Genomic DNA, 20,247 nt, shown 5'->3' on the forward strand with positions numbered 1-20,247 from the left:
AGAATTGTTGGACTACCTGCAAGTTATGATCAAAAAAAGAATTTTGGTACAATATTACAAGAAATTGTTGAGGAAAATTTCTCTGAAGTTCTGGAACAAGAAGGTAAAGCAGAAATAGAAAAAATACACCAATCACCACCAGAAAGAGATCCCAGGAGGAAAACTTACAGGAATAGCATAGCCAAGTTTCAAAGCTCCCAGGTCAAGAAGAAAATATTGCAAGCAACTAGGAAAAAAAAACCAAACAAACAATTTTGCACTGCTACAATCAGAATGACATGAGACCTGGCAGCTTCTACACTGAAGGACCATAGGTCTTGGAACACTATAATTCGAAGAGCAAAAGAACTGGGGTTGTGACCAAGGGTAACTTACCCAGCAAAGTTAAGTATAATCCTGAATTGGGAAAAAAAAAAGGACATTTAACTAATTGAAAGATTTTCAGGTGTTTGTCACAAAAAAGAGGAAAATTCAATAGAAAATTCAACATACATGATCCCAGAAAAATAGAAGGTAAACATGAAAGACCAATTATAAGGGACTCAATAAGGTCCAATTGTTTGCTTCTTATATCTGAAAATGTTATCAGGACTTTGATGTCATCATAATTTGGGTGGTTTGAAAGAAAGGTTTGGGCAGAGCTATGTATGATGGGGTGATTCTAAAAAATAAAACTGGCTAGGAAAAGATAAAAAGGGGCAATTACCCCATACAAATGAGGCATAAAAAGAAGAACTGATACATAAGAAGCAACCGGGAGTAGAGGGTTGGTAGTGCTAGAACCTCACCCTCACTGGAAATGAGTAAAAGAGGGAACAACATAAACACCAAGTATAAAAGTCTTCTAAATTTATAAAGATATAAAAAGAGCAAGGGGATAGGATGAGGGAGGGACTTGTAGAAGGGTGTGTAGATTAAGAATTAGGAGCGGGGAGGGGATAAGGGAGGAATTTAGGTAGATTAAAGTGCAGGGTGGGAGCTTGCATGGTTTGTCCTTCATTCTCGAAGAGGACCTTGACATCAAGGAGATGATAATATGACTTTGCCATTGGGTGGGGGGAGAGGATAAGGGAGAGACTATAAGAGGAATGGGTCTATTTAAGAATAGAAGGGCAAGGTAGTGGGTAGAAGTAAATTAGACAAGTGAAGAGGAATAGGGTAAATAGGGTGAGAAGGATAGTGAGGAAAAATAGGATGGAAGGAAATACACAACAAATAATTATAACTTTGAATGTGAATGGGATGAATTTACCCCGGAGAGAAGAACAGATTAAAAATCTGAATTCAAAAATATGTTGCTTACAGGAAACATGACAAAAATGAAAGATACACACAGAGTTAAAATAAAAGGTTGGAGCTGAATTTATTATATAAAAAAAGCAAGGTAGCAATCATGATTTCAGACAAAGTTAAAGCTAAAATACATTTAATTAAAAGAGAAAAACAGGGTAACTATACTAGGTGTCACCAATATTATTCAATATTGTTTTAGACCGTTTAAAATAACTAGACAGCAAAAAATACCTGACAGTATGCCTGCCAAAACAGACACAGGAACTACATGAACATAAATATAAACATTCTTTATATGAATAAAGTCAGATTTAAATAATTGGAGAAATATTCATTGTTCATGAGTAGGCAATGCCAATATAATAAAAATGACAATTTTACCTAACTAATCTATTTATTCAATGCCATCTCAATTAAGTTACTAAAAATTTATTTTGCTGAGTTAGAAAAAATAATGACAAAATTCATTTAGAAGAACAAAAGCTCAAGAATTTCAAATTAACTAATTTTAAAAAGTCAAGGAAGACGATTCAGCAGTACCAGACCTTAAATTATATTATAAGGCAGTAAATATCAAACCTATCTGGTACTGGCTAAAAAATAGAAAGGTAGGTCAGTGGAACAGAGTAGACATACAATATACAGTAGTAAAGAATCATAGTAACTGTGTGTTTGACAAATGTAAAGATTTAAGTTTGGGGATAAGAATTCATTATTTAGTAAAAATTGTTGGGAAAGCTGGGAAGCAGTCTAGTGGAATTGGGCATATTAAACCATGTACCAAGATAAGGTCAAAATAGATACATGACCTAGATATAAAGGGAGATACTACAATAAAATTAGAACACGGAACATATTACCTACCAGACTCATGGATAGGAGAACAATATACAAAGAAACAAGAGAGAGAGAGCATTGTTGAGGTGTAAAATTTAAAAGTTCTCATAAAAATAAAACCAATGTAGCCAAGATTAGAAGGAAAGCAGAAAATAGGGAAAAAAAACTTTTGTCAATTAGATGGAATCAGCCTCTAACCAGTGGCCAGAGCTGAACAGAGCAGGCTAGAGACAAGACAGTCAGGAATCAAACAGAAGCTTAATTTCAAAGGGAGAGAAATGGCTTGCAAGCAAGGAGGGGATTGAGACAAATGGGCTAGAGCCCTGCCCCTAGTCGGGGGACCCACTCCAGCGTGGCCAAACCTTGATTTAAATATTTGTGGCTAGACAAAGAGTTAAACAGTGTAGTGTAGCAACAGTAGCGAGGCGCAACAGCAACAGTGAGGGAAGGTTGTCTAGTGACAAGAAGTCACTGGTAACAAGGCTTCATGTCTGGGCCTGCTGGTGCCTGCCTGAGCTCAGGAACCATCAGTTCCAGAAGGTGAGCACAAAGGATTGTTGTTACGCCAATCTCAGGGCACAGCTTGGAAAACAGGGTATCTCCTAATAGTATCTTGACACTTTCATAGACGATCTCTCAGATAAAGGTCTCATCTCTCAAATACATAAAGAACTTTGTCAAATTCATAAGAATATGAGTCATACCCCAATTGATAAATGGTCAAAGGATACGAATAGGCAGTTTTTGGATGAAGAAATCAAAACTTTATATAGTCAAATGAAAAAATGTTCTAAATCGTTACTGATTAGAGAAATGTAAATTAAAAACAACTTTGGGGATACCATCTTACATCTATCAGATTGGCTAAAATGATAGATGCCCTTCAAACGGGGAACGGCTAAAAAACCTACGGTATATGATTGTAATGGAATACTACTATGACATAAGAAATGATGAACTGGCTGATGTAGAAAAACACGGGAAGTCTTGGACCTATGAAGGAAGATACCATCTACCTCCAGAAAAAGAACTGACAAATAGAAATACGCATAGTATGGTCTTACCTATATGCATATGGATATATATGTATATGAATATATATTCATATTTAATTGTAGCCTTCTCTTGGGCAGGGTAGGGGGAGGGAGAAAAAAATAAAATAAAAAGTGCAAATCAGAGAACAAAAGAGAACTTGAAAATTTAGAAGGAAGCACTCAAAAACTGGGTAGCTTTGAAAACAATGTGTAGTATTTATTATATAGGTTTTCAAAAAAAAGTAAACAATTTGAAATAGAAATTTGCTGTTTTATATTGAATCCTCTCATATTCTGCTGCATACATGGAAATGTTCTTTTTTTTTTTCTTTTCTCACTTTGTATCTAAGTTTGAAATGAACAAAAATTAAAAAAAAAAAAGAAATAATAAAAAGAACTCCAAAACCCCTTGCCTGCTGTCCTCAGTTTTCCCTAAAAGCTCATTCTGTCCCCTGAGGCCTTGGGCTCTCCAAGGTGATCTCTCATCTTCTCTAAGCCAGACCAGGCCACTTCCAGGTCATTGCTAGACTAAGTTGCCCTGCTTAGCCATCTTTTAGGTCCTGTTTATGTGTGGCCTTCCCCTACCAAAATGTAAACTCCTTGAGGCCAGGGCTCGCTTGCTTAGAGCTGCATCCTAATCGTGTAGCACAGTGCCTAGAATATAGTAAGTGCCTAATCAATGCTTTGTTTTGTTTTTCAATAGAAAAGGTCTTTGAAGTCAAAACTGATGGATTTGGTTTAACAGAAATAAGAATTTGTACAACAAAAAATAATGTTCTCAGAATCAGAATCACAGAATTGCAGTCTAAAGGGCACTCAGATGTCATGTAGTCCAAACCCTTCCTGACCAATAGTCCCTAGTGTGTCTCCATTAAATGATCATCTAACCTCTGTCTGATGACCCCCATGATAGAAGACTGCTTTCACTTCTAGATAGCTGTAATCTTTAGCAAGTTTTTGGTTACACACAGCCCAACAATACCTCTCTAAAATTCTCCCCCATATGTCCTATGTAGGTGCTCTGGGGCTAACTTGGACAAGCTTAATGCTGCTTCTGCTGGACAGCTTTTAAAATACTTGAAGACAGGATGATGCACTGCCCACATCTTCTCTTACTCCCTCCCTCCACACTTTCTTTCCTTCGTTTCAACAGACTCATACATGCTCAGTAATTCAATTCTAAAATCTCCAATACCCAAATGTTATTTGCTGTAAGAATCATAAAAAGACGAATCTACACCAGAAGACCTTATAAAAGGAACTAGGAAGGAGAAACAATGAAAATCAAGGGAGAAATGAATAAGTTTAAAATAGGAAAACAAATGAAATGAAAAATAAAATCAGAAGCTGAAATTGGGAAGAGACCAATAATATCAATAGATGACAAGCCCTGGGGAGAGGACTTTAGCATGACTTCCTGACTCCATGTCCAGACCCTTTCCATTAGGATATGCTGCCTCTACTATAAAAAAAAGAGCACAGCAATGAAATCTTAGAAGAACATACACAGAAAAATTGAAAAAGGAAATGGAGTAAATAAGACTTCATTTTTATTGTTTTAAAGTTTGCATCTTTTTCCTCTAATCAAGACTTAAATGGAATTTTATGCTATTACTTAAGATTTTATTCCTCGTTTTGTTTATTTAAGCTTTTGATAAAATATATTTCAAAAAAGAAGTTGAATGAATTAGATGTAATCACGAATATTTACCTAATCTGCTTAACTTAATTTTAATGAGAATTTATTTAACCATAGTAACAATAAGGTTGGTTGACACTTGCCTTCCACACTGGGACTAATATTTGCATTTGGAATATTAAAAGATTTTATTTACAGCTAACAATATATCAAAACAGTGCCACACTGGGGCATTTAAATGTTCATCTGCTTTTTGTTACAGCCTTAATTACCAACAGAGAAAAGCTGTTTTATCCAACTACCAAAGACATTAAGTCATTAGAACCTCCAGTTCCAGTCTAGAGAGCTAATGGGCTTTGGTTCAGCTCCAAAAGAAATACATTTCTAGCCTTGGTTGGGACTGTTTCAGAATGACCCAAGTTCCCAGTCCAGAGAATTGTGGAGTAGGAGTATTAGTTTCTGAGGCTCTCCAGGACTGCAGTTCACCTGAAGAAGTTCTAGTTTAATCAGGAGACCCAAAACCCTCCAATAAACTCGATCTCATAAACAAACAAACAAACAAAAAAACAACTAACCAGCTAGCCAAGGGTCTACTAGGCTTATCATGCCAGACTAATTTTGGAAGAAATCACCCATCATGCCTCCAGAAAACCTCCAGAACAGAAGGGATTTCTCAGGTTTGCATCCAGTATGAAATTATGACTAGGAGGACATGGTACTGACCTAAGTTCAGGCAAAGTATGCATACCTTAATAATGCCACCTGGCCCAAGAAGTATGGCCAAAGGGTACCCCCACCAGCCCACATGAATGCTTTCTGGTAATCACCTGGTTCTGTCTCCTTCAGGATGCTGAAATGTTGCACAAGCATGACTGATTCGTTACTACAGGTGTATAATGCAAATAGAAACCATTCCTTGGATATTTATACGCTCTGAGGTACATCCTACTTCTCCTGAGCCATCATCTTCTTCTGTTCCACCCCCATAACAGTTAAAGAGAATTCAAGAACATCTTGGAACTTGTTCTCAGGTAGATTGCTAATTCTTTTAATCACACTGACAACTACTGACCTAAAGAAGTTAATCAACTTCTCTACCATTATAATAATTAGCTTACAAATTTATAGTGCTTCATAATTATGCATCTCCACAAAGTCTTACTTTGATGCCCCATTGTGGAACAGAAGTAACCCTTCATCCAAAGAACCCATGCCAACCAAACACAGGCCCTGGCAGGTCCTTCCCCAAGAGAGCTTAGGCCTGGTGCCACACTGTGAGTCTAGCATCCAAGGACCAGCCCAGTTAAGTTTACAGAGGTCATGACCTGAGTGCTGGTCACTGGATAATGATTTTTTCCTCAGGAAGCCAATCTACAAAGGTAAAAGGGGGCTGCACTCAGCATCTCCAGAAGCAATAGGGAATAACCACACTAATGAAATCACAGAGGCTCACAACATCAAGGCACAAGTACAAAGCACTTCTTGTACACATTATCATTCCTCAGACAATTATCAGCTGTGTAACCATGGGCAAATCTTTGCTCTGATCACATTTCTTTTTCACTACCTCAATTCTGCTTTGCTCACAGAGCACAGCACCTTCTCTGATCAGGGCACGCCATGCTGAGCGGTCCTGGGCCAACATCTCTCCTGTCGCACAATCAATTCCAAAGTTCTTAAGATAGACCTTGAAAGTGTCCTTGTGTCGCTTCTTCTACCACCATGTGAGCACATGTCCTGTGAGTTCTCCATAATAGTCTTTTAGACATGCCTATGCTTGGCATTGAACAATGGAGCCAGCCCACTGGAGTTTCACTCTCTGCAGTAGAGTTTTGAATGCTGCGGATAAGTTCACTTCCCTTGGCAGTATACTTTCCAGGGATGTACACATGGATAATGAGGTTGACACACACATTGCCAGAGCTGGCTCAGTGTCTGGGAGGCTCCGAAGTAAAGTGTGGGAGAGAAGGAGCCATTGTGCCGACCTCATTGTTGTATGCCTATGAAACCTGGACAGTCTGCCAGCGCCATGGCAGGAAACGGAATCGCTTCCATTTGAATCGTCTTGGGAAGCAGGATACGATAGCAGACACTGAGGGGCTTTCTCAATCAGTAGTTAGAGCAAAGTTCAGAGTTTCAGGCATGGGGGACAGCCAGAGAATATGCCTAGAGCAGAGAGATGGAGGGTCTTGCTTGTGGAACAACAAAGAGGCCAGTGTCACTGGATCAAAGGGTACATGCTGGGCAGGTGGGAGGGGGCTCAGTAATAAAGGGCTCTGAACGCCAAACAGAGCATTTTGTATCTGATCCGGAAGGCAATAAGGAAGCACTGGAGTTTACTGAATGGGGGTGGGGGGTGACGTGATCTGATTGGCACTTTAAGGCAATCACTTTAGATGTGAGCTGTATGGTGGAGAGAGAATTGACAAGATCTGGCAGCTGACTGGATGCATGAGTTGAGGGAAAGCGAAGCATCAAGGATGACTTTGAGGCTGCAAAATTGGGTCATCAGAGGATGGCAATGCTCCTTAAGAGAGCAGGCAGACACGTAGAAAGAAAACCACAAGAGGAAGTCGCCAGTTGGAGTCAGAGGCTGGTGAGAGGTCAAGAAGTGTAAACACAGAAAAGAGGCATCAGCTTTGGCAATAAGCAAGTCACGGGGAACCCTGGAGAAACCAGTTATGTTGCATAAGTGGAAAGCCAGATTTCTAGAAGGGGTGAGATGTGTGTGAAGGGACAAAATGGAGGAAAGTCATGCAGACAACTTGTTCTAGAAGTCTGGCAGTGAAAGAGAGAAGAGACACAGGGCAGTGGCTTGATGGGATGGCTGGATAAAGGCTTCTTACAGATGGGGCAGATCTGGGTATGTTTGTAAGGCACAGGGAAAGAGCCGATGAATAATGATAATTAATAATATAGCACTTACTGTGCATCAGGCACCATGGGAAGAGCTTTACAAATATTATCTCATTTGATCCTCATATCAATCCTGGGAAGTGGGGGCTATTATTATCCCCATTTTACAGATGAGCAAACTGAGACAAACTAGGGTAAGGTGAGTTGTCCAGGGTCACACAGCTAGTAAGTATCTGATTTTAACTCAGATCTTCCTGACACTGTCCTAGCGCTCCATCCACTATGCCACCTCTCTAGAAGAGATACTAAAATTAGAGACAGAAGATTTAATAAATGCTTGTTGAAGAGGATGATGAGTCACGCTCCTAGCGGAGACAGTCTATTCAGATTGTCTGGGGGTCTCACAGGTCACAGCTTCTGTGGCCTCTATAAAACCATCAGAGCTCTTGGCAGCAGAGAGGAGAGAGTAGCTAGACCCTTCAAGAGGAATCAATTGGGGGTGCTGGAGCACAGTCCTGGCCCTCGCTTTGATCTCAGTCTCCTTCCCACATCCCAATTGGAGGGGGACCTTGTGAGACCTTTGAAGGTTTTAGACTTCCCATGTTTCTGCAATTGCCCTAAATTGCATCCCTGGAGCAGATAGTGGCTGTGTCTGCTAATTATGCATGCACTGGGAGCCAAGGACAGATGGGTATAGGTTCAAGGCTCTCCAGACTGTCTCTACAACGCCACAGAAGCCTACTCATCCCAGAAGTTCACGCCACCTTTGGACTGCTCATACTGGAAGTACCCTCTGCCCCTGTGTGGGGCGGGTTCCACTTAGGACCCTCCAGATTTTCTCTATCCTGCCCTGCCTCATAGGAACCTTCTCTCCCCCTCTCCCACTTTTTATCTTCCTTTTATGTATTTTTCCCCATTAGAATGTAAGTTCCATGAGGGCAGGGACTTTTTTCTTTCTGCATGCACTTATACTCCCATAGGACCTAGCATAACGTAAGCACTTAATAAATGTTTGTTGACTTACAAAGAGCCAAGCAGAGAAAAATTACACTATATCTAAAAGGAAAATCCTGAGGATTCCACCAAAAAGACTTAGGTGATCTGTGATTCATCCTTTATTCACACATGCTCTAAACCTGAGCCCGCTTTCCCCTGGACTCTGCATGTACTTGCGGGAAAGTGTGACACAAACTTGTGGAGGCAATGTTTTGTACCAACTGGTCTGACTCGCATTACTAAATCTGTTGTTGTTGTTGTTGCTAAGTTGCTTCAGTCACATCCCACTCTTCATGCCACAAACCCCCCCCATTTGGGGGTTTTCTTGGCAAAGATGCTGGAGTGGTTTGCCATTTCCTTCTCCAGCTCATTTTACAGATGAGGAAACTGAGGTGAACAGGGTTAAGAGCATTGCCCAGGTCACACCGCCTGGCTGATTGATATGAACTGATAATCATAGCAGAGAGCACACTGGTAGGGGCCTGTGTGACATTAGGAAGTCACACCTAACTCCTCAGAGCTACCATTAACAGTCCTTAGGGGACCTAGCAGCTGCTCTCTGGGATTCAACTCACTTGTTTGAGTGGGGATTGAGAGAGTAATTCCAGAGCATGTGCTACATATACTACTAGGATTGTTGTTAATTATTTATATATACATATACATAGGTATGTATATATACACACGTATATATGTACATACACACACATATATGTTACTTTATTGCAACATTCATGAGCACTTAATTATTCTTACAAGCACTACAAGAGCAATATAAATGGTAATTATTATTCATTAAAATCACATCCTGAGGGCATACAAATAAAAATCAGATACTTTATGACATTTGGAGGGCCCGAGGGTCTTTCATTGAGGTTACTGAGTAAGCCTTTCTTCTACAACCATTTCTAGCACAGAAGACATAGCCGTCATTCTATCACATGGATGGGCATACAGATATAATTAGATGACCTGAAGTTAAAGGATATAATACTAAAGTAAGTTAATTTACTTGAAAATAAATGCAAAATCATCTATTCCTTAGCTCTGAAAGATAGAAGCATTAATCAAGAGTGGAGAAACAATAAACTTGAACCCTACTACTAATGGAAAAAATGTTAAGAAATTTTAGGCATAATGAGTTCATATTTACACGGAAATTTAGTCAAGAATTTTCCTCATCCTGCCACTGTGAAGTGTACTATTATTCCCATTTTACAGATGAGGAAATGGAGACCCAGAGAAATGAAACAACTTTCCCATATCACATGTGGCAGAGCCAAAGGGAAGATCACAAGGTTCTGATTTCAAATCTAATACTTTTTCACTCTGCCAAACTATTACAATGTAATTTAAACTTTATCTTGTTTAAGCCTTAATTTGTTTATTTGTTTGTTTGTTTTATTTTTAGGCAATTTGGGGTTAAGTGACTTGCCCAAGGTCACACAGCTATCTATCGAGTATCATGTGTTTGGTCTGAGGCCGAATTTGAACTCAGATCCTCCTGACTTCAGGGCTGGTGCTCTATCCACGACACCACCTAGCTGCTCTGTTTAAGCCTTAATTTCAAGAGGGTAGCTTTTTTCAAATATTTCTAGATCACAGAATCTCAGAACTGGAAAGAACCTCAGGGATCATCTAGTGGAACCTAGAACTGAGCAAGTGGCCCCTCTACTGAATCTCAGACAAGTACTAATTAAGCCCTTCCTTGGAGGTCTCCAGTGATAGCAAACTGACTACTTCCTAAAGGCAGTGTATGACACCTTTTGAACAGCTCCAAGGAGGGTTGCCCTTGTATTGCTCAGTCGTTTCAGTCACGTCTGACTCTTCATGACCCCATTTGGGGCTTTCTTGGCAAAGATACTGGGGTGGTTTGCCATTTCCTTCTCCAGCTCACTTTACAGATGAGGAAACTGAGGCAAACAGGGTGAAGTGACTTGCCCAGAGTCACACAGCTGGCAGGTAGCCCTTACATCAAGACTACATCTATCTCTGAATCTTCTGCCCATTGGTCCTAGGCTTGCCTCTGGGGCACACAGACTCCACACAGCTGTCTTTCTAATATTTGAAGACTTCTACGACATTCTAGGTCTTCTCTCACAAAGGTGAAGCACCCCCAGTTCTTTCAACTAGTCACCATCTGTTGCAGCCTATGAGGCAACATGCATTTATTGAGCACTTTCTCCGGCAAGCACTTGGAATGCAAAGAAAGGCAAAACAAAAGTCTCTGCCCTCAAGATGTTCGCATTCTAATAATGAAAATAGCATGTAACAAACTCATACACACAAGACATTGTGCAGTGAGTGAGAGCAGGTACTAGTGGGGGGGGGACTAAAAAAACCAAACATCTCCATTCCCCCCTCCCCATACAAGAGCCTCATACTAAAGGAGGGGGATGAAAGGGAGAAAAAGATGGTGGTCAAAGGGAAGGCCTTGCCCAAATCCAAAGGGAGGGATCAGAGACGGGCACGGTTTGGAAGGATTCTGCTCAACCCCTTTTCAGAAGGGAGAGGAAGTGAAAAGAGGGTGAGGACCAGCCAACCAGCTTTGTTTTCCAAAGAACCGCCTACTGTTGGTCAGTCTATTATGTGCCAGGCACCATGCTAAGTGCAGGGGATACAAAAAGAGGCAAAAGACAGTCCCTGCCCTCAAGAAGCTCACAATCTAACAGGGAGACAACAAGCAAAAACTACATACAAACAAGCCATATTCAGGACAAATAGGAAATAATTAAGAAAGGGAAGGCAGTAGAAATAAGAAGGGTTGGGAAAGGCTTCCTATAGAATGTGCAAGAGCAAAGTGTAAAAAGAAGGGGATTAGGTTATGAAGGGCTTGGAACACCAAACAGAGCATTTTTGTATTTAATCCTGAAGGCAAGAGGGAGTCATTGGAGTTTACTGAGTTGGGGGGAGGAGGGGCGTTGACATGGTTAGACCTGTGCTTTAGGAAAATGACTTTGGTGGCTGAATGAAGGATGGATTGGAGTGGGGAGAGAGACTTGAAGCAAGTAGACCCACAAGCGGTTTATTGTAATAATCCAGAATTGAGGTGGTGAGGGTCTGCACCAGAGTGGGGGCAGTGTCAGAGAAGAGAAGGGGAAGTATGTGAGAAATGTTGCAGAGGTGAATTCAAAAGGCCTTGGCAACAGCTTGGATGTGGGGGATAAGAGACAGTGAGGCATGTTCAAAAATATTTATAGCAGCTCTTTCTGTGGTGGCAAAGAATTGGAAATTGAGGGGATGTCCATCAACTGGAGAGTGGCTGAACAAGCTGTGGTATACAAATGTAATGGACTACTATTGTGCTATAAGAAATGATGAACAGGCTGACTTCAGAAAAACCTGGAAAGACTTGTATGGACTGATGCTGAGTAAAGTGAGCAGAACCAAGAGGACTTTGTACATAATAACAGCCACATTGTGCGATGACTAACATTGATAAACTTAACCTTTCCCAGCAATACAAGGATCTAAGACATCTCCAAAGGTCTTGGAAAATGCTATCCATGTCCAGAGAAAGAACTATGGAGTTTGAATGCAGATCGAAGCATACTACTTGTTCTTTGGGGTTTTTTTCCTTCTGTTTTGTTTTGCTTCCTCTTTCTTATGGTTCCTCCTATTGGTTCTAATTCTTCTTTACAACATGACTAATGTGAAAATATGTTTAAAATATGTTTTAAAGGAATGTATACATGTTTAAAAGTAACGTATATACACATACCAGATTGGGGAGGGAGGCTAAGAGGGAGAGGGAGAAAATTTAAAACTCGAAAGCTTATGGAAGTGATTGTTGAAAACTAAAAATAAATTAATTTAAAAAGAGAGAGAGACAGTGAGGAATCCAGGATGACTCCTAGGTTGTGAGCCTGAGGGCCTGGGAGGATGGTATTGCCCTCTACAGTAATAGGAGAATTGGGAGGGCTTAAGGAGGAAAATAATGAGTGTGGTTTTGGACATGTTGGGTAAGATCTCTACTGGACATTCAGTTGAGGATATCTGAAAGGTAATTGGAGATTTGAGAGCAGAGGTCAGCAGAGAGGTTAGGGCTGTATAGGTAGAGTTGGGAATCTACAGGCTACATACCCAAAATGTTAGCTATCTTTTGTCCAGCTTTGTGTGACTTAAAAATGTTAACAATCATGCATTCTATTGAAATGTAAAGTATTTTGCAAATTTTTAAGCACTATACAGATGTATGTTATTATTGCTATATCCACAACAACAAAAGGCCAAGCACAATCCCTGGGGATCTGATGACCCCAAAGAACACTGGTTATTCCTTGGCTCTGGCCATTTGCCAACTGTGAAGCCGCTTGACTATCAATCCTCTAACTCACATCCCTCCAGCTTTGTAAATGAGGATAGCGTAGGGAAGTACTTAAAAAAATGACCCAGTGACCATGTTGTAAGCCACAGTCAGAAAGCATAAAACTTTTGAATGATCACAGAAGACCCAAGTCCTGAAAAACTTGGAATGTTCAGAAGGATAATGAACTTAAGAATAATGCTAGCACCTAGAAAGGAAAAGCAGCACGTAAGCCCTTTGCCGCCACCCCAAAATAACCCCAGAACAATTACATACCAAGAAGTATAAAAAGTCTTGGTACTTTCCTGCAGTGGGATTAGAAACATCACTACCTCTATGACCTTCTCTGCAATCCCACAGACACACAAACACAGGGGAAAAAATCTCAGTTATATGGAACTCTACAAACCCTTGAACTTTGGTCCACCCCCAAAGAAAAGAGTTTAACACAGTGTGTATCTAGACAATGAGCAAGCCACCTGGTCTCTCTGAGGCTCCATTTCCTCCTCTGCAAATTATGGATAATTAAAGTGGACTCAGCCTTGTGGACTGCAATGTGTTCTTGTGAGAGCCAAATAAAAAAAAAGCTTTGAAAACCATAGATTGCCATGGAAACATAAGGTGATATTGTTGTTATTCTTAAAATAGGGTCTAGGAAATTTCTGCTGATTTGAATTAAGACTGATAGATAACTAGAGTGCACTTTGAGGAAAACAAAAGATTGAACAGATTCTAGAAATAACTGGTTTACTCCTCCCCTCTTCTTATACCGAGTCTATTTTAGAGCCTTTTCTCTGTACTAGATGTGATATTTGGCCCCACCTTGTCCAACAGCAGTGTGAGGGGCAAAGCAGAGCATTTGTTCTTAATGTTTGTTGTTGATGATATGAAGCCCAAGAAAAGCTGCTACTTTCCTTCTTCAGGTTGTGGGGATAGGGTGGTATAGTGCAGGGGAAAAAATTCCACAGATGGAAACCAAGGACCTGGGTTCAAATCCTAGCTCTGCCACTTACTACCTGTTCTATTTCTCAAAGATTGCTTAATCTCTCTAAGCTTCAGTTTGCCTCTCTGATTGGACTAGTTGACATCCAAGGTCCCTTCTGCTCTAAATCTATGATCCTATTGAGAATAACCAAGAAAATGTCCAATTCTAACATTTTATGATTTCCCATTTTTACCCTTCCCAGAAACCCACACAGAGTTTTATTAGCAGTAGCTGGGTGGATTGTGCACTGGGTCTGGAGTCAGGCAGATCCGAGTTCAGATAAAGCCTCAGATATTTACCAGCTGTGTATTCCCAAGGCAAATCACTTAACCTCTCAGCCTCAGTTTCCTCCACTGTAAAATGGGGATCATAAGAGCAACTACTTCCCAGGGTTGTTGTGAGAATCAAATGAAGTGATATTTGCAAAGTGCCAAGCACCGTACCTGGCACATAGTAGGAACTATATGAATGCTAGCTATGATTATTAATTGAGCATCAAGTCTATGGGTGTGGAAAAGAATAAGAAAAATGACACACACTAAGTCTCTTCCAGAGGCACACATGGTGTGGCATATCGGATAGAGGTCGGAAAGTTTTGGGTTCAAAGCCCCCCTCGGACACATGGCGGCTGGTTCGAGGCTCATCCAATTAGCAGAGCCTTCGGTGAACAGTAAGATGCTGACAAAGTGTTGGTCTGCATTGGTAGAGAAAGTTCCTCCCTGGGGGCTCCCCAGGCCGATGCAATCACAGGTCTAGCAAAAATAAAAAGTCTCTTCTACATCCTTCCCGTTCCCTCATTCACTCTCCCTTTACCTTCCAGCTCCCGTGAACGAGATGGGGTTATCTGTCAGGTATCTGAATTTGTTCCTCCGTCCTGGGTGATGCCAAACACCGTTCGTCGAGCGCATGCCGGGCTAAAGAGAAACAGATAGACCGCAGCTCAGCAGAGGGCGCGCGTGTCACATGAAAACCAGACACAGCTACTTGGCTCAAATCCAGAGCAAACAGGTTACATTGTATCATTGCTCACCTTATTGAATGAAAGCGTACGGGGCCGTGGGGAAGCAGCAAACATGAGGATTATCTAGCTACTGTGGTCCCGTAGGGTTAAACACAGATCACGGTTATCTAGGAATTATTACATAAGAGGGCAAAACCCCAGAAATCAGCCATTTCAGTCAATTCACATTAAAACAGGTTAATGAGAATGACAGAGGGCAAGTTTCATTCATTCATTTGCCTAGGGGCCTCGACCTTTTAGGGAAAGTTCATAGATTTCTACCCAAAGAGTTATTTACAAATATATTTTTCTAAGCCGGCCCCATGTCAGAAGCTGAAATGCTCCCAACCTCACCTACCTTCATTTCTTTGATAGTTTTGACTTTCTTGGGGGGTAGTAAAGATTCAGGGCAACCGCAGGCATAGGCTGCGTTGGTCAGAGACAGAATAATTTCCTCCGGGATGAAATCACACTGCAGCTGGGTTTGCTGGGAGCAGACCAAAGCGCTGGATTTCTCATCCCCCGCTGAGACCGCTAGAAAGTAGTTGGAGAGAAAAGTTGCTGGTGTCGTGGGCAGGGGAAAACAAAAAGCTCATATTTTTACAAAAGTGGAACCTAATACTGGGCAGAGGTGAAGGATCCCAAGATGTTGAATGTTGCATACTGCTGTCAGATTTTTTTCAATACATTGATTTTTTTTCATCTTCCTTTTAAAAGAAATTATTTGTTATATGAGACAGCTCTTTCGGAGGAAAGAATATAGGGGAAAAGTTAGGCAATATAAAAACAAAATTTATTTTAAAAAAAGATGGGAAGAACATCTTATCTCTAATTGGTGGACAGATCTTAAAATCCACTTGACTGAAAAACAACCACCGAAATGAGTTCTCTAAAATGAATGCTGCTGCTGACTTCACAGACAGAATCACTACTTCTAGACAGACAGTTGAAAATAACATAAGTATGCAAAAGAACCTGTGGCACAGAAAAGCAAATGGATCATTAGTTTAAAAATCTCTCTTTTGGCCCTAATTCTGCCACTTAAAGCTGTGTAAGTCTGTGAGGTTCAGATTTCTCATCTGTTAAAATGAAATGTCCAATAGTCAATTGGTAATGTGGGACTTCTCAGGGGACAGAATAGAGCTGGACTTATAGAAATGAATATGAATCATCAAAGACCACAATTAAACCCAATGTACCTGTTTGGACTACAAGAGAGTATAGACTAAGAAAAAGGCCCAGGAGAACATTCACATTAAATCCGGACATGATATGGATAGCGAACCAGCAAAGGACACTGAGAAAAAGTAGACAGACAGGTAAAAGAACCAGAAGAGTAGTGTCAAGAAAACCAAGAAAGGAGAGAATATTCAGGAAAGAGAAGTCAACAGTGTTAAATGAAGGGCAGATAATAAAAGAAAGATGAGAATTGAAAAAAGCCAGCAGATTTGGCAATTAAGAGATAGTTGGTGGAGTGGTGAATTGGTACCATTATTCTGGAAAGCAATTTGGAATTGTGCATGTAAAGTGAATAAAATGTCCATACATGAAGATTTCCTTAGGTAAGGATATATCCTAAGAATGTCAATCAATAAGCTCTAAGTACTTACTATGCACCAGGCAGTGAGCTAAGCATAAGTACTATATGGTCCCTGACTTCAAGGTGCTCACAATCAAATAGGGAGATGCCACGCAAATTACTACATACATACATACCAGACATAATCCTTGTGTGAAGGCACTAGCAGGGGAAAGGTCTCCTGCAGAAAGTGAAATCTGAGCTGAAAGTTGAATGAAGGAAGAGAAGCCAGGGAGGTGGAGGTGAGGAAGGAAAGCATTTCAGCCATGGGGGAGAGCTGGGGAAAATGCCAGAGTCCAGAAACTGTTTCTCCTTCAAGGACCAGCAAAGAGACTAGAGCCATGGGCTCACAGAAGGCAGTAAGGTATTAGAAGACTAGAAAGGTAGGGGGATACCAGGTAGTGAAAGGCTTTAAAAACCAAACCGAGGATTCTATATGACCCTGGAGGTAAGGGGGATCCACTGGAGTTTACTGATTATGGAACAAGAGAGTCAGGCTGGAATTTTAGGAAGATCGTTTTGGCAGCGTTGAGTGAATGAAGAGAATAACCAAAAGGTCACTGCAGTCATCTAAAATTAAGGTGATGAGGCCATGAGGATGGAGGCAGCAGGAGGGCAGAGAGAGGGATATACATATGAGAGACGACACCAAGGTAGAAACGAATGCCAGGACTTGTCAACACTTCGACCAAAGAGTTAACTACAAATACATTTTTCTAAAAAGGCCCGATTCAAAAAAAAAAGAAAAGAAAAGAAAAAAAAAGAAAAAGGCCCAATGTCAGGAGCTGGGTGAGTACAACTGAGGAATCAAGGATGTCACCCAAGTTGTAGATCTGGGTGTTTGGAAGGATAGTGGTACCCTCAACCATAATAGGAAAGTTTGGAAGCTGGGAAGGTTTGGGGTGAAAGGTAATGAGCTTTGTTTTGGACAGGATGGGCTTGGGATATCTACAAGACATATGGTTCAAGATGTTCAAAAGGTGATGATGTGAGGGCTCAGGAGATGTTAGGACCGTATGTATTAGACCTGGGAATCATTTGCAAAAAGATAATAATTGAACTCTTATAAGATCACCACAGGAGACAGATGGTTGGTCAGTCAGCAAGTAGAGAGTAGGAAGTCCAAGACAAAGCCTTGGAAGTTAGAAAGAGTGAAGGATTTGGGAGGAAAGATCACATCTGGACACGTAGAGTTGAAGATGTGTATGGGACATCCAGTTGGAAATGAGCAGCAGGAGATACCATACTGATGGTGAGGAGAGAAGTTAGGACTGGACTAGTAGAACGGAGAGTTATCTGTTCAGAGACAATAATAGAAACAATGCAAGCTGAAGAGATCACAAAGTGAAACAGCATAGTTATGAAGAGATGAGAGCCTAGGACACAGCCTTGGGGGCTACTCACAGTTAGCAGTTGTGGGGAAAATTAAGACAAGGTAGTACAAGAAGGGCATGGGAGAAGTGAATAAATCAGTTTGGCTATAGATAAGATGTTCTTACAGCTCCGTGTCAGTTTATTTCACAGAATCAGGAAATAACAGACTATATGGCTATGGCTCATGTAAGAGGCCTTGAGTTCAAATACTGATTCTGCCTTTGTGGCCTTGGGCAAGTCACTTATCCTTCCTGGTCCTCATTTTCCTCACCTGGAAAGTGGGGGATGGGGGAGGGTTGGACTAAAAGGCCTCTAAATTCCCTTCCTATTCTAAATCTTTGATCCCATGATTTCAATTAGCAAAGCAACAGGTCGATCTATGACCTCCCCTTCCTCACTTTTTTTTTCTTATAAACAAGCCTGTATCAAATGACATAAATTTTTTATTGTTATCATCTAACAAGCTTGAATTTGGAAAGCCATTCAATCAGAGATAGTTTATCAATTTGATCTGGTTGTAATGTTTTGAACTGGATCTAGTTCTTGGTACATGTCTCTCCAAAAAGCCACTGCCTTGACTATGCATAATAATAACTTACATATATAGAAAAATCACATTTGGATCATGATAAATCTTTCAGTGGGGCCATCAATAACAAGTATCTGTTCTATAGGAGCTAGGAACAAATTCTGTTATCAGTGAAAATAGGGGAAAATGGATACTGGTGGCACAATATGCATCCAGAACAATAAGGAGTAGTGGTATGAGTAAACTTTTGGCATCTGGAAGTAGGAAAAGTCTCCTTACTTTTTATCTATAGCTTAGGCTTTTATTTATTTAAGAATTATAGCATTAAGCCAAAGAAAATATTAACAACATTTAGAAAAAGATAAATAGAAAAAAATAGAAAACAGAAAATTAAGCAAGGCTTTAGAGAGGTAGCCTTGGAATGAGGAAGATCTGGGTTCTGACCAACACTGGATGTATGACTTTTCCAGGCACCACTCTTTCCCCTGCTAGTGCCTTTACCAGGAGATGATCTTTCCATGTTAACTGCATCTTTTTGGGGAGGGAGGGGGATTGGGCAATGGGATTAAGTGACTTGCCCAGGGTCACACAGCTAATAAGTGTCTGAGGCCAGATTTGAACTCGGGTCCTCCTGAATCCAGGGTTGGTGCTCTATTCACTGTGCCACCTAGCTGCCCCTAAATTGTATCTTGTATGTATACAGTTGTTTGCACGCTTTCTTCCCCAATCCAGACTTAACATAACTTCTCAAACATAACTTCTTAGTGCCACAAGCAGCTATATAAGAATATGCAGAGCATGCACCTATCTGCCTTAACAGTGATTCCTCATTGAGTGATTCCAATTCTAATGAAATCACAGATCTCTCTTTAGCTGCCTCACCCCCTCCAAAAAGAAAGCCCAAGATTCCCTAGAAATCTATACATTTCTAGAGTATATACATTTACTATCTCCTAGACTGACTTCAACTTCCTCGAGCTCGGGGGATCACAGATCTAGAGCATGATGGGACTTTAGAAGCCATCCAGTCCAAGCCCCTCATTTTAAAAATGAGGAAACTGAGGCCCTGGGAGTCTAAGTGACTTGCCCAAGGTCATATAGGTAGTAAAAGTCAGAATCGTGATTTGAACTCAAGTCCTCCGATTCCCAAGACAATTAGTGTTCTTTCCTCTATATTATCCTGCTCCTGTTCAGTGATTGGCACATAGAAGGTGCTTAATAAATACTTATTGAATTTAATTTTTCATATAACCTAACCTACAAGCTGTTTAAAATAGGATTAATTCAGAACATAAAACAGGGCTTGGCAATAAAACAGATACACAGCCAAACTTGCTATATGAATGTCATGAGACAAGGTGAAAGCAGGTGTTTCGATGTATTAAAAGAATCACTCTTTTACCCTTATTTAAACATGGTATTAGAAAACAGTTATATAAGTATTAGATATGTAGCCAGCCCAAATGAGGGAAAGTGAATACGGAACGTTGTCCACCTCTGGACAGAATTGTGCTTCCTTGGTGAGTTTTTTTACCTATCTCCTTTTGGTTGGTGGCCTTCAAGTCCATAGCTTCTTTCCCAGAAGTTGAGGGCTGGACAGGTGGCAATAAACCAGACTTTTTACTTTTAGACATGGTGAGTAACAATTATTATTCTTTTATTCAGTGTTTCCACTCCCAGTTACCACCACAGTCCTAAGAGAGAGAAAAATATTAAAAAGTGACAAAGTGACAGTTAAGGTGACAAGGGCACACGAAAAGACTGCAGCCTGCGTTCCTGGTGGACCAGTGGGAAAGGCTCTTGGGATTTGAACTCAAAG

The 20,247-nt window shown here is 40.6% G+C and overlaps 1 protein-coding gene across 2 annotated transcripts in view; it reads right to left on the reverse strand.

Moving 5' to 3' along the window:
* The window catches only part of AXDND1 (axonemal dynein light chain domain containing 1), a 116,323-nt gene that overhangs the window by 95,480 nt on the left and 596 nt on the right, over positions 1-20,247 (reverse strand). For both annotated transcript variants that reach the window (XM_020984330.2, XM_020984327.2), the window contains exons 2-4: positions 19,963-20,122; positions 15,305-15,480; positions 14,760-14,860 (exon numbers count right to left, since the gene is read on the reverse strand). In XM_020984330.2, the coding sequence (XP_020839989.1) occupies positions 14,760-14,860; positions 15,305-15,480; positions 19,963-20,062 (377 nt within the window). In that variant the 5' untranslated portion in view covers positions 20,063-20,122. The remainder of the gene's footprint in view (positions 1-14,759; positions 14,861-15,304; positions 15,481-19,962; positions 20,123-20,247) is intronic.

This window comes from Phascolarctos cinereus, unplaced genomic scaffold, assembly GCF_003287225.1.
Source record: "Phascolarctos cinereus isolate Bilbo 61053 unplaced genomic scaffold, phaCin_HiC Scaffold_5;HRSCAF=322, whole genome shotgun sequence".
NCBI lineage: Eukaryota > Metazoa > Chordata > Mammalia > Diprotodontia > Phascolarctidae > Phascolarctos > Phascolarctos cinereus.